Genomic DNA, 15,586 nt, shown 5'->3' with positions numbered 1-15,586 from the left:
TCAGGTGCAACCTGCCATTTGCAGGCTTTGGGGGGAATGGTAGTAGTTAGGGTGGGAAGAAGTAAATGAGCCCAAAGTGTTTGCTTTTAGAAAACGCTTTTGAAGTCGATATCAGCAGAATTTAGGTCAGGGCTAAATATCACAAAGACAGTGGGTTTGGGCATAAGTGTGGAGAATGGGCTTGCACATGGCCCTAACCCAGTAGAATCCAAGCTGAGGAACCAGATCGGTCCACCTAGGAACACACAAGCTCTTGCAAGTACAATTTAGCATTTTGCAGGCACTGAGAAGCCAGGTTTTTTATCACATAAGTTCATTTATTCAAAAGTTCTGACTAATTATGTAGACCAGCTACTCTTCTAGGTACAGAATAGCACAATTAAAGTAACAAAACCCTCCCCTGTGGTGCTTATTTTGGTTGGAGACCGACATTATGGATACATACAGCCTCAGGCAGCATAAAGAAGTGTTGAGACCCTAACAGAGAAATGTAAATAAGGTGATCACCACCAAGAAACTTCCACACAAAAACACAGTGAATTGGACAGGACTCCCAGTTTAAGCCGGATAGCTATGTTTGGCAAAATTCAAGTGAACACAAGAACGTTTTATCAATTCCCCTACACCCATAAGGAAATACTTAAAGGACTGTTTAGACTTTTAAAAATTTTACAGAACTTTCAATCCTAATTTTTTTTTTTTTTTTTTTTGAGACAGGGTTTCTCTGTGCAACAGCCCTGGCTGTCCTGGACTCTGTTTGTAGACCAGGTTGGCCTTGAGCTTGGAGATCCACCCGCCTCTGCCTCCCAAGTGCTGGGATTATAGGCGTGTGCCACCACTGCCCGGTTTATTGCCTATGTTTTTAACAGGAGCATTGTAGGGTTGGGTGTGGTGTGTACGCCTTTAATACCAGCACTTAGGAGGCAGAGGCAGGTAGATCTCTATGAGTTGAGGGCAGCTGGGTGTACACAGAAAGTTCCAGGACAGCCAGAGATACACAGAGAGACCGTCTCAAAAACAACACCACCGACAAAATAAAGGGAGCACCGTGGAACAGAACGAACAGAACATTGGGACCTAAGCATTTTGGTGTGGTTCCAATGCTGCCTTACAAGGGCCCTCACCGGTGAACTGACAGTAAGGATGAGTGGGGATATTAGTGGAGTTGGCAGACTCCTGCTTCCTTTCCTGGGAATAGGTCCATGTTTTAATTCCGAGAAAGTAAGTATGTTAGGTTATATGATAAAGAGAAAACTAGGAGGCAGATGGAATTAAGGCCAAGCATCAGACAACTTTGAGGGGTGGGCCCGATCATTCATAAAGGACCTTACAAGAGGAAGAGGAAGGCAGAAGGCCAAAAGCCCAGTGCTGGCAGCATCCAAAGATCTCAGGCCTGCACTATTTATTGGCTGTAAAGACACAGGGATTGAGCCTGAAGCCAAGGAATGTGGGCAGCTTCCAGCTCTGAATGATGCAGATCTTCCATCAGACTAGAGTCTCCAGAGGGCACACAGCCAGGTGGACACATTTTACATTTCTGAACTCTAGGGATGTTTGAGAAATAAATATTTTGTGGCTTTATATGTAGAATAGTGTGGTAATTGGGAAGAGCAGAAACTAGGCATGGCAATATGCAAAGGTATTCTGAAACTGTGGGAAATAAATGTACATGCTTTGTTTCAAGGAACACACCAACACCTCAAAGGTGGCTTCTCAGAGTCTTGCTGTTAGATCAGTGGGTGACTGGGAGGTCTTCAGTCTTCTTACGGTCCCTCCCGCTTCAGTACCTGCTCAGTTTTAATTTTCGAATTCACTGTACTTTCAAAGCTGAGTTGATTACAAAGCAATGATCGAACCAGATCTTTCTATTTCCCTAGCTTCTCCTCAACTGTTCATTACAGTGGCCTTCCCAAAGACCGTTAGAAGAACCGTTACTGTGGTTGTTAGAGGATCGTAGCAAAGCTGTAAGAAAATAGCTGGGCAGTGGTGGCACACACCTTTAATTCCCAGCACCTAGGAGGCAGAGGAAGAGGCAGGCAGATCTCTGTGAGTTCGAGACCAGCCTGGTCTACAGAGTGAGTTCCAGAACGGCCAGGGCTACACAGAAAAACCCTGTCTTGAAAAACAAAACAAACAAAAATTACAAGTAAATAATAACGAAATATTATTTAATGAAAAATTAGTAACGAATTCCCCCTTAAAAACAACTGTATAAGGGTTAGGAGCGTAGGTCACTTGCCTAGAACGAACAAGGCCTTGGACTCAATTTCTGGAATTGCAAAAGAGGGGTATTGATCTGCTAAATCACCAGAACAACAACTTTTAAATCAACACGCTAAGCATATATTTACGTTTTAGTTTCCTCAATTTGAATAAGAATGTTAATGGATTTTCTTATGCAGGTTAAGTTATTTTCAGCACACGAGGGAGAATTAAAATCTCAGAAGCACGTTCTCATTCACTGTCTTACATTTTCAAATGATCCAGCAATAAAAACCTGAGTGCAAGGGAATAAAACACATAAACCTCTGTCTTCAAGTGGAGCTGGGTGTGATGGCACATGCCTTTGATCCTGGCACTTGGAATGTAGAGGCAGGAGGATCAGGGGTGTAAGACCAGCCTCAGCTAGCAGCTACATAGTGAGCTGGAGGCCAGCCTGGGCTACTTGAGACTATGACCCAAAAAGGAAAAAAAAAAAAATGTAACAAAAAACAAAACGAAAGAAAGTAAAACTGATGCATAGTCAAAGTAGACTCAACTTTTTTTTTATAATTAGATCAACCTCTAAATAGCCATTTTCCTTCTTCTTTGGTAAGCATTCATTTACACATATTAGTGATTTATTTATACTTAATACTTTTATATTCTTATTGCTGTCCATTTCGCTTGCTTGCATATCTGTTTGCCTATGTATGTACGTACGTATCTATCTATCTATCTATCTATCTATCTATCTATCTATCTATCTATCTATTATCTATCTGGGACAGGATGTCTTCTGTCTGTCTGTTTATCTCCCTACCTGCCTGTGTACTTGTCAATCTATCTGGGACAGGGCATCTATCTATTTGTCTACCTACCTATCTATTTTCTATGTGGGACAGGATCTCTTCACTCTGTAGTCCAGGCTAACCTCAAATCCTCAGTGATTCTGCCTCATCCTCCCAAGTGCTAGGGCTGCAGGCATATGTCCTTCTACACTTGGCCTGGGAATGCTTTGGAGGTGACAGGAGTCTACAGTTGAAAGACATACCACCCAGTTCTTCCATGGCACAGTTACTAGAATCAGAAAAAACGATTCCATTGAACAGACATTGCAAATGGATTTTTTCATTTATTAAATGCTGGCCAGTAGTATACTCCATGGCTCATATTTTCATGGCATTTTAGAGATTATGGGTCATTCATATTTTTTACCATTGGAAAGAGAATTCCAAGTAAAGAATCTCACCGTAGAGTCGTGTTGTCTAGGGAACTGTGAAAGGCTGTGCTATGTTACATTTGGCTAAAAGCACTAAGTTGATAGTACTCCATGTCTATGGAAACAAATAAAAACATTGGTGGTGTATTTCCCGTGTCTCTGCGGGGTTCTGCATCTCTGTTTTACTAGGGGTTCATTTTCATTTTCATTTTATTTTTACAAAAGCCATGGCAAATGACTTCTAGAAACAAAACAAAATTGCTTCCTCCCTAGCACCACAAAGCACAGAACACAAAACAAACATAACCAAGCAGGTCCTTCACCACAAGCAGCTTGAGAAATGCTGTAAATGAAAAGCAAGTGTTGTTTTAAAAACTAACATACGCCAGCACTATAACATGGTACGTGAAATATTTATTACAGTATATATTGAAATATGTCCCTTCAAGCCATGTATAAAATGAATTTAAATTAGCATGACTTAATAGGCTTCCATGTCTTAAGACTACTTTCCCAATCCTAGATCCAAGAGATCTGTATCATAAAAGGATTTAAAAACTCCAGAGCACACCCAAGTAACTTCTTTACCTCTCATAAATTGTATTTCACTATTATCACTGGGGTATATGGGTCTATGCATACATACACTTCATTACAAAAATTGGCTTTATATGAAAGAGAAAAATGACTTATAAAAGTTCAATAGGTTAATTGCCAAAGTTTCAGCCAGTGGCTCTATGCAATCTCAAATACCTGAAAACAGACTCTCAAGAATCAGGACTGGATTTCTGATCTTTGTGATCTCTTAAGAATTGGACGACAGGGCTGCCAACCAAGGTCCCTCACAAAGAGCCACAGAAATACACCTCCAAGAGCCCAACGCGGGCACTTAAGCAGATGCCCACACGGGCGTGTTTGTGCCAGCATTACTCATAAGAGCCCAAAGACAGGAGCAGTACAATTCAAATGTCTGTCAGCGGATGAGCAGATGAACAGCCCATTGTTTGGTTTACCAATACAATGGAGCGCTGTTCCAGCCATCAAGAGGCATGAAAGACTGAAACATGTGAAAACATGGATTGAACCTAAAACACATTACGGCAGGCAAAAGAAGCCAAACACACAAAAGGTCCCTGTGACAAGATTCCGTTGACGGGAATGTCTCCAGGGAGCACAACCTAGTGAGCCGGGGTTTCACTTTAGATCAAGGAGATGGTGTCTGCTGTCTGTACAGCACTGTGAAAGTACTGAATGCAACCAGAGTGCTCATTTATAAATGGATATTCTGGCTCCTGAGTGTCACTCAAAGAAAAAAAAGGAGACCCACTGATTGGTTCGAGTTATCTCATACTGTCTGCTTATTTCTTTTGATTAACTGTCCAAGGTACACATTTGTCATTCTCTGGAAATGCACTCTAATAAAACAGAAAGCTAAGCCAGGGCTCACAGGCAAGTATGAGGACCCAGGTTCAGAGTCCCCACACAACAGAAACTGCTGGGCACTGTGGTACATGCTTGTAACCCTGGTATGGGGGAGACTGGGATGGATGGGATTCTTTAGCTCTTTGGCTCCCTAGCCTAATGGAACCAGTTAGCTTCAAGTTCCCAGAGAGACCCTGTCTCAAAGAAAAAAAAGAGAATGCATCCTACTGCTACCTCGGTCTCCACATGCATGCGCACTAAGGTGTGCCCCCATGCATGTGAAGACACACAAAGCAAAGCAAAACAAAATAAAGTTAGCTTCAAGCCTACCATTGTCAACAGGGATGAGGTAGGCACGCGTTCAATCGAAAGAGAGAGGAGACCCATGAAAGCAGAGGCTTGGTGCAGGAAGATGCATTCTCAGGGTATCTGCAGAATCACAGACCAGAAAACTACAACCGGTTCTCCAAAGCTGGACCAGCAACAAGCAGGCCCACAGACCTGAGTCCACTGTGAGTCAGACCGCCCAAGCAGCCCATCCCTCCTCCTGGGAGCTCTGCATTCCTTGAAGGGCCAGTGGTCAGGGAAGGCTATTTGAAGCTTTACTGTTAGCTGTTGTCAAAGTTAGCGTTTAAAAAAACGATTATTTTCATGAGTACACAAAACATCAATCTCACTCTCCCAAACAGCAGCAGTTACTCATGGTTTGTGTACTGTTGACATGTAAAATGAGAATGACTGAAATTTTACTTACATATTCCTTGACATTTTTCGTCTTCACAGCTTTGTAGGAATAGTATGCCGGATAGAGCATTCCAAACACCAGCCTGGAAGGAAATAAATTGATTAATTCAACACAGGGGATGATGCTTCTAAGAGCTCTAGACTTAACTCAGGAAACATGTGAAGATGGTAAATTCACATGTCTACAAAATCACACAGAAACCAAGTCTACCCTGAGAGGCAAACTACAAACATATTCTTTAAAAACAAACAAAACAAAAACTGACTGTAGTAACACTCTGGATAGCAGCTTCATGGCAATGAAAACTTTGCCTTTTGAGAAAAACAACCAATTAACCAACCAACTAGCCAAACAAACAAAAACCAAAAAACCCCCAAACTTTTAAAGTATCTTTTTCTTATTACTAAAAAGTGTTTCATTTTTCTTTTCCTGAAGAATATTCAAAAAAAAAAAAAAAGGAAATCAAAAGCAGAAATTGTCCCAACTCTACCAGTTGGAGAGAATCCCATATAATTTTTAAAAATTATTATATAGAGATCCTATTCTTCCATCAGAGAGCAAACTCAACACACACACACACACACACACACACACACACACACACACACACACACACACGATATTGTGGTTTAAAAAAACAACAAAAAACCCTTCACATTTCAAATTACCAGTTTGAGCAGCAGCAGCTTTTATATGACATAGCTGTGAAGTACTCAGTATTAGTTATGATTTACATTAAAATAACTCTAAGCATGGGGAGAGGGATGGATCTGAGAAGAACCAAGAAGGAGAAGTGTGTGTGTGCGTGGAGTGATAGGATCAAAACACATTGTATAAAGTATTAAATTATCAAATACATATTAAAGATAACTCTAAGCATTTATAAAATTACTTTAAATCACCAACAGGATTTAATGTATTTATTGATATCAGTAAACATACAGAGGAAGGACAGATAGACACGTCACAACAGAATAGGGCCTACAGTTAATTTGTGTGTTGCAGATGGAATGTTATGTTCTCAAATGTTACTCAATAGGAATAATCCCAATGTTGCAGATTCCCACTATATTTATAAACTTTGGTTACTATCTGAGTACTTGCTATTGCATATAACACTGTGGGAAACAGTTATCTGAAATTACACTTTTCAAGTAGTTTTTATCTACTTCAAAATACCTCCAGAGAGATTGTTTCATTTTGTGTTCTTACATACTCAAATCATGTTTGATTCAAAATATGCCAGATAAATAATAATATCCTGAGCATTAATAAATCTGATTTTTTTCAAGTGTTTACTAGTATTTGTTCCTTTCCCGAGACAGGGTTTTTCTCTGTGTAGCCCTGGCTGTCCTGAAACTAGCTTTGAGGACCAGGCTGGCATTGAACTCAGAGATCTACCATATGCCACCAGTGTCTGATATTATTTGTATTATTTTAAGCGGCCCTTTTATCTTAGTTTGTAAGTTTTTCAGAAAAGTTAGAAAGTATACAAATAGTTTCTATATATGCCATGCACAGTTCCCCATTATTATCTTACATTGGGAACATACACTGTCACCTTGGCCCAGGGGCTTCCTCTGTCTTCACCTAGAATATGTCCTCTGCTCCAGGCCCCCACCCAGTAAAACACATCATACTCACATGTCTTTACACTTCTCTTTGGCCTGTACATGTCATACTTTCCTTGATGCTAAGGTCACTATGACAGTTTTGAGTATTGGTTAAGTGTACTTAGGATATTTCTCTATTCAAATTTGATGTTCTTCTCATGATTAGTCAGAGAGATGGGTTTTGTGGAGTAGACCACAGAGGCTAGGTACCATTGCTATCATATTATATCAAGGGCACATATGACCAACAGAAATCATCAGTGTGTGTGTGTGTTAATCCTGATCAGTATGCAGCCCTGTTAGACTCTGCCCACTGTAAAATTTTGTTTTGTTTTGTTTCTTAAGATGGAAGTCTTGGCCAGGTGGTGGTGGCGCACACCTTTAATCTCAGAATTTGGGAGGCAGAGGCAGGTAGATTTCGGAGTTTGAGGCCAAGGTCTACAGAGGGAGTTACAGTCAGGGTAACACAGAGAAACCCTTTTTCAAAAAACAAACAAAAAGATGGAGGTCTTGCTATATGGCCCAGGCTGGCCTTGAGCTTGCAATCTTGAGCATCTGCCTCTAACTCCCAAGTGCTGTATTAGACAGACATGTGCTATTATGCCTGGCTGAGACAGATGTCTACTTTTCTTTCTTTTTAAAGACTTATTTTATATTTAAGTATGTGCATGTGTATGTAGGTGTATATGAGTGAAGGTGCCTACTCAAGTCAGAAAAAGGCACCAGGCACCGGGTCCTCTGGAGTTGGAGTTACAGAAGCTGTGAGCCGCCTGACATGGGTGCTGGGAATTTGGGTCCTCTGCAAGAGCACAGCATGGCTCAACTATTGAGCCATCTCTCCAGCCTGTCCTTTTTTCTCTTGTCGTACTGTGGATTGAACCTGAGGCCTTTTGCAAGTGCTCCATCACTGAGCCATAGTCCCGGCTGATGAATCTTTCTTTCACTGAGTAAATATTTACATCTCTATTTTTAGCTCGCTCATAGCTTTTATTTTATATGTATTTATTTTGAGACGGTGCTTTCCTGGTGGTTTCCTTAGGCCTGGGTTTGTGGCTTTATGTCCCCAGGTCAGAAGAGAAATGGCAAGTTCTCTCTTGCTGGGGATTTTATCTTCAGCAACTGGAAGCCACACCCCTGAGAATCTCTGCCTCACCCAGCAACAGAACCCTGTGATTGTCACCTACCAGAAGCACTGACTCTCAGTCTCTGGTTCTGGGATTTTTAGCTCTGCCACGGAGCCCAGGACTTTTAGTTTAACAACAAATCTCCCACAAAGCTGAACAAAAACAACTATCCAAGTCTAAAACAGAACTGGATTCCCAGGTGGCCGTGTGCTGAACCTCACTGTGCACACGAGGCATCAATGTGTAAATTACCAGGCACAGTTGTATTTTCCATAGTCACATACACACATTTAACCCACTCTGTATTTCTCTTTAGGTCTTGCACACCATCACGACAGTATCTTTCACACTGCCACATAATCCAATATCACCAGACTGGAGCTCAATGCGGCAGTCTTGGTCTCTCTATGGGTCTGTCACCTCCTGCCCCTGGACCATACAATCTGGTCCCAGGCCTGTTGGCTCTTCCTTGGTGAGAGCAGATGCACCCATTTTCCTGCTTTATTTTCAATCTCGTATTCAGGGCCAGAAAGACAGCTTAATAGATACAGGTGTTGGTCACCAAGCCCGATGACCTGAATTCAACACCAGAACCTAAATGGTAGGAGTGAAATGACGTCAACCAGGTGTCCTCTCACCTCCACACTTTCTCTGTGACACGCACACATAATAGAAACAACAACAACAACAAAATCGCACAGCCAGTAACACACTGGGCTCATGGCATCCAGCTGACATTATGGCTCATCTCCATGTGCTCCTGTGCACTGGCAGGTTAGTTTCTAATGGACCTGCTGCACCGCCGTGCTCCAGGAGGTCACTAGCTGGCGGCCCCAGTCCCTTGCTGACCAGCCTCTGTGGGGACTCTTCAAAACAGAATTGGAAAATCACTACCTGATCCAAACCCTCTGCCCCAGTGTGGGCCTTTACTTCCATCCTGAGCGGAACTTCCTGCCTGGGGCTCACCCTTCCCTAACACTGCCTTCCCAGCCTCTTTCTGTTCTGTCTTATTCCTGCTTAATCAAGTCCTCAGGCGATGCCCCCCAAGCTCTTACCTTCTTATACAGAACATCTGAATTATGGTCATTCTAAATTTTACAGAAATCTTAGTCAGACTTAGTCATTCTGCATTTGGTATGATAATTTTAGATGGCTTAATGTATTATTTAGTATATAATTGACTTTCAAAACAGATACTTTTCTCAAATATAGTTGATACTCTGCATACAGGTGTGTTGTCCTTATTTAACTTGTTTGTTTGTTTGAGACAGGGTCTCCTTATGTAAACCAGGCTGGCCTTTAAGTCAGATAGATATCCTCTTGCCTCTGAGTGTGGGATGAAAGGTGCCTGATTTCCCCTTATTTTTAAATCTTTACATTGAACAACAACAACAAAATCAAACAAGTAGACAATCACTAACGCCTCTCCTCTGTAATAACAGAAAACATCATTGCTTCTCATTTGCAACTTGGGAAAGAGAAAATATCTTTGTAAATAGTGGGGTGGGTTTTAAGGACTGAGCCTCTATTAGCCTGGCGGGTCATTAGTGTCCAATGTGAACACTGCTGGGTAACTTATTAGTAACATGAGTGCTGTTTTCTGGGGGTTGTTGTTGAGGGAGGTGTTATGTCCTTGAGTGGGGTTTACTGTTAATGTTTGTAACCTGGGAGGTCGGGCATGGAGCCAAGGCATGCACAGTTATAAAATGAAAAGTGCATTTTAGAGGCCACCTACAAGATCAACTTGAGCTTTATAAAGGGAATATTTACTCCAGATAAAATTCACCTAGAAATTTGAAATCTTTAAAAAAGTTATACAGGCAGAAAGAAATAGTTACTCACTTCCTCTTCATCTTATTTCCACCTAAAGAGAGTGAACATGGCCAAAAAATTCAAGATAGCCTACACTTCCAGTAAGGCAAAGTGGCTCCTTGAATTGTACGAATTGAAAAATGGACATGGATAAACACCACACACACACACACACACACACACACACACACGCTCTCACTGTTTAGAAGGGAATACCAATATATTCACCTTACTAGGAATATATGAAAATACACACTGAATTGAAAGGACTATTATTCTTAGCTATCCATGGTGGTACACATTTGTAATCCTAGCACTTGGGAGGCTGAGGCAGGAGGATTACAGAAACTCTGAGGCCAGCCTAGGCTATCAGTCTCAAAAAACAAAACAAAACAACCAAACTAGCCAAACAAACAAGTACGGAAATCATTTTTAGATTAATTTTATGAATGTGAGTGTTTTGCCTGTGTGTATGTATGTGCACCATGTGCCTGTCAGATGTCCTGAGAGGTCAGAAGATGACATCGCATTTCCTTGGGGGTATAGTTAGACTTGGTTGTGCTGGGAATTGAAGCTGGGTCCTCTGCAAGAGCAACAAGTGCTCTTAACTGCCAGGCCAACTTTCTAGGCCCCCAAAGAAGTAGTTTTTAAAACAAGATAAACAGGGACTGGAGAGATGGTTCAGTGGTTACGAGCATTGGCCGCTCTTGCAAGAGGACCCAGATTTAGATCCCAGCACCCACATGGCTCCAGCTCCAGGAGATGTGACACTTTCTTCTGACCCCTGTGGGCACCAGGCGTGCATGTGGTATACGTACATCAGGCAGGAAAATACTCATACACACAAAATAAAATTTAAAAACATCTAAAATATTTTGAATGGAGTAGGATAACACATGGATTAAACAGGCATGTAGTCATACCTAAAAAAAGAGACCAATAAATATCACAGATAACAGTTACCTTCAGCATTACATTCCCCTAAAATCTTTATATTACAAATTACTTCTCTAACACTATAAAATAATTCACGCCACAGACTGTTAAAACAAATATAACACACAATTAATCTGATAGGCCTACATATTTTCTAGGTATAATGTTAGTTGGCAAATTCTTATGTCACTCCTTTCAGAAGCAGACAAATACATGGTATCATATTAAGGGACAAAACTAAATGAAAAAGGAAACCTCAATGAGACTAGAAATGAGCTAAAGCAGAAGTGATATCAAGTAAACAAAACCAACTAGAGGAGCAAATATCAGAAGGATGGAAGGCGGAAGCACCAGGCTGGTCTGAAGGAGTTAATAACCAGCATGCCACCCTCAAAAGGCAACACGAAGTGCGTGCGACATCCTACACTGCTATCAAAGAGGATTTAGTCTCTCCCCGAGATGCCTGAACACCAGTAGGCTGGAGCAGCGATGACCAAGTGCAGAGAGGTGCCTGCTCCAACAGACAGGCGGGAGCAGGCGCGGCCAAATCACAGCGGTTCTTCCTCCAGCCCCGCTCCTGTGGTAAAGACAGGCCACCAGTCGCTCACCACATTCAGTTCTGCGGTGTCAGCACGGCTCCTCAGCCTCACACCTAGAGTCTGAAGCTACACAGAGCTGCCTGTGATCCTCACTGCCTTGTTCTACAATCTTATTCCTCCAGGAATAGTCATCCTGACATTGGATCAAGTTTGATCACCAGATTATATCTCTAGGTTGCTTAGCTCCTTTGGGAGAAAAAAGTATTACATTTTTAATTTTTCTTGAAGTATGGAAACTGCTGTGTACTGGAGGGACAGTGTCAAGGGCAGTGTGCTTGTACCCTTGCACGTGAAATTCCATGTATGAGGTTTACTTTGGGATTCAGTACTATAATATAGTGCTTAAGTACTTAGCACTTTTCTTTCTTTCTTCTTTTAAAATAATGTTCTTATTTCTATTTAGTAAGATTACATTATGCCTTTCTTTTTCACAGATTGCCAGGAAACTAAGAATCAAATCTGTTCTTTAGTTACATCAATTATGGTGGCCCACTGTACTGGCATATTTGCATTTTTATTTCCAAAATTTCTCTGATTTGCTATTCTCTTCTCAATCCTCCTATTTTTCTCCCACATATCCATTTGGTAAAAAAATTTCTCAGATAATTGAAAGAGCACAGCAAAGAGTCATGCAGTTATGATGTGGCAGTCAGTGTGGTTAGGCACGGACCGCTTTCAGGTGCTCAGTGACAGGAAACGGAACCTAAGTAAGGCACTTGCCTCACAGCAGGAAGACTGACCTTTGATTCTCAGCACCCATTAAAAAGATGGGTGTGGTGGTGTGATTATAATCTCACTGGGGAGGTGGAGACAGGTGGATTCATAGGGTTCAATGGCCAGCCTTTCCAGTCTACTTTGCAAATTCCAAGCTAGTGAGAGACCCTTTTCCAACAAACAAGACCACCACCACCACCACCACCACCAGGGTGGATGGTGTCCCAAGGAAGGACAGTCTTTTGGCCTCCATACATACCACACACCATCACACCATGTACCCCTTCCTCCCGGCACCTGCACACACAAAACAAGGGAACACAGCTTCCATAAAACACAGCTTCCATAATGGAATCATGAGTATATAACCTCAACTTAATCCTACCAGTGTTACTCAAAGAGCCTTGTCTGTACAAATCATCGGACGTATTGCTGTTATACACTTTACACAGGTGATTAATTTAAATAGAATTAGGTGGGCTAGAGAGATGGCCCAGGGTTGGGGATTTAGCTCAGTGGTAGAGCGCTTGCCTAGCAAGCACAAGGCCCTGGGTTCGATCCTCAGCTCCAAAAAAAAAAAAAAAAAAACAAAAACAAAAGAGAGAGATGGCCCAATGGTGAAGAGCATGTACGTCTTTCAGAGGACCTGAATTTAGTTCCCAGCACCCATGTGGTTTAGTTCCCAGCATCCAGTCCCAGGGTGGCTCTCAACTGTCGGAACTCCAGCTCTAGGGGATCCAATGCCCTCTTCTGAGCTCCATGGGTACCAGTCATGCACGCACACATGCAGGGAAAACACTCATTTACATAAAAATAAATAGAGCGATTAAACATGCAAAGCAAAAGTCATTTTGAGACATTCTGTTTCGCCAGAGGTGAGCATGAAAACAGTGTCTTGGACGTTCTTTTATTGTGGTGGTGGTTTTTTCAGACAGGGTTTCTCTGTGTGGCCCTGGCTGCCCTGGAGCCCACTTTGTACAGTAGACCATGACACCTGGGTGTTCTCTGAGCACTCCCACCTCCATTCAAGAATTTCATTAATAATCTGCTTTTCAACAGTAGTGTTCTGATTTCTTTTTTTTTTTTTGCAGACGATTTTTCCCTCCTAGGGAAAATCTTTTGTAGAGTCCCTCCCCCAGCCCCAACACACACACACACACTCACACACACACACACACACACACACACACACACACACACACACACACACACACCTGTCCAGCTTCTGAAGACCCACTGACCTGGGAATGAGAGACTCTTAGAAGAGCCTGGGCACCTGAACTTCTGCATTCCACATCTTCAACAGCTATGGTTCAACAATGTGCTCACTCTCATTTTAGATTAAAACCGACTCCGTGGAAACAATAGGTTGTTGCCATGAGTTCAGTCCTAACTGGATTTAATTTTCTTTTCTGAGATGGAGTCATGTAACATAACCAAAGCGGTCTCTACCTCATGACCTTCCTGCTTCAGCTTTCCTAGCGCTGGAACTACAAGTGTGGGATTATGTCCCTAACTCTAACCCAGTGGTTCTCAACCTTTGGCAATATCTCAAAAAATATTTACCTTTTGATTCATAACTAGCAAAATTACAGTTATGAATTAGCAACTAAAATAATTCTATGGTTGGGGGGACCCACTGCCCTAATTAGAAGTGTACATTTTCTTTTGAGTTTTTTTGTTTTTGTTGTTATTTTTTTGAGACAGGGTTTCTCTGTGTAGTTTTTGGTGCCTGTCCCGGATCTTGCTCTGTAGACCAGGTTGGCCTCAAACTCACAGAGATCCGCCTGGCTCTGCCTCCCGAGTGCTGGGATTAAAGGCGTGCGCCACCGCCGCCCGGCGAGATTTTTTATTTTTATTTTTTTTAAATGTGTATGGGTGTTTTGCCTGAATGTTGCTTATGGACCACGTATGTGTAGTGTCCTTGTAGGGTAGAAGAGGGCATGGGAGATGGCTGTGAGTTGCCATGTTCTGACCAGAGCTTTAAGGTATTATGAAAGGAATTTATTATCTTGACTTTTGTAGAACTTGACTCTTGACCTTCTCCTAGGAACTTGAGCGACTGCGATAAAGTGAGTTACATGGGTAAACTAAAACAGCAGTTTGCAAACTTTCAGGCAGGCAGGGTCTCAGCACTCCTCAAATTCACTCTGGGGTTGACCCTGAGACTGTGGTTCTCCTGCTTGCTGTACCCCCAGCTCCCAAGTGCTGGAATTACGGGTATTTGCCACCATGCCCAATTTTATATGGTGCTGAAGCTAGACCAGGGCTTTGTGCACAATGGGCAAACACTCTACCAGCTGAGCTTATACGCCCACAACTTATAAACCTTTGTAGACAATCAATTTTTTGCTTTCCTACGAACAATGATTAACAGCCAGTTCAAGGTCAAGTAACACACAGTATGCTCGAGACAGTCCAGTGATGAACTTCCCTTGTGAGTCACTGTGGCATTGTTTAAGCTTGCCAGTGAATGCAGGACCCCTGTCAATGCAACATGTGACTTCTATCCTTACAGAGGTTTGCTGATGATAAAAATCTCCGCTAGTAATTTCTCCTCAGCTACGGCTAAGAGGCTATAGTCCTAAAAGAAAACGGCCAAGGAGAGAGGCTGAGTCCATGCAGAAAACATCCCCCAAATCCCGACTTTCTAGAATGAAAGGTTCAAGTTTTAAAACTGTCAAGGACAGAAAGAGACAGCACCATTCCTCAGGGGAGAGAGACTTCATGCACATTTTCAAGTGCTATGAAGCTTGGAATTTTCATGTTGTCAGAGCTGAACCCTCATTTTATGCACAGCTTCAAATTTCTACTCTAAAAGGAAAGAGAAAGCTAGAGGGAAAAAGAAAAAAAAACCACACACACACACACAGAGCACATCACTCCTCACCCCCCCCGCCCCCCTTTGATCACCCCCTTCACCCCCGTCTCCCTCCCCTAGCCATGCTCTTACTCCTATCCAAAGGGTCTACTATGCGGTAGACCACAGCCCCACGGAAAAGGTTAAGAACGCTGAGGGGTTGGTAGTGTAGCTTAATGGGTAGAGAGCTTGTCTAGCATGCGTAAAGCCCTGGGTTCAATCTCCAGCATAAACATAAACAGGGTTGGGGGGGTAGTGGTACACACCCACAAACCTAGGACTGGGAGAGGAAGAGGCAAGAGGGTCAGAAATTCAAGGTTATCCTTAGATATTTATTAAG

General features: G+C 42.3%; 1 protein-coding gene and 1 non-coding gene across 2 annotated transcripts in view; one reads left to right on the top strand and one right to left on the bottom strand.

The window, feature by feature from the left end:
- Positions 1-15,586, bottom strand: part of Reep3 (receptor accessory protein 3) — an 81,981-nt gene that overhangs the window by 44,383 nt on the left and 22,012 nt on the right. Inside the window, exon 2 of the mRNA XM_052744812.1 lies at positions 5,598-5,670. Within this exon, the coding sequence (XP_052600772.1) occupies positions 5,598-5,670 (73 nt within the window). The remainder of the gene's footprint in view (positions 1-5,597; positions 5,671-15,586) is intronic.
- Positions 12,886-12,958, top strand: Trnaa-agc (transfer RNA alanine (anticodon AGC)). The gene has a single exon. It is a non-coding gene; the product is annotated as a tRNA-Ala (tRNA).

This window comes from Peromyscus californicus, unplaced genomic scaffold (genome assembly GCF_007827085.1).
Source record: "Peromyscus californicus insignis strain IS unplaced genomic scaffold, ASM782708v3 Scaffold_19__1_contigs__length_69161282, whole genome shotgun sequence".
Taxonomy (NCBI): domain Eukaryota; kingdom Metazoa; phylum Chordata; class Mammalia; order Rodentia; family Cricetidae; genus Peromyscus; species Peromyscus californicus.
The sequence above is the reverse complement of the archived record's forward strand: the minus strand, read 5'-3'. Positions and strand labels throughout refer to the sequence as shown.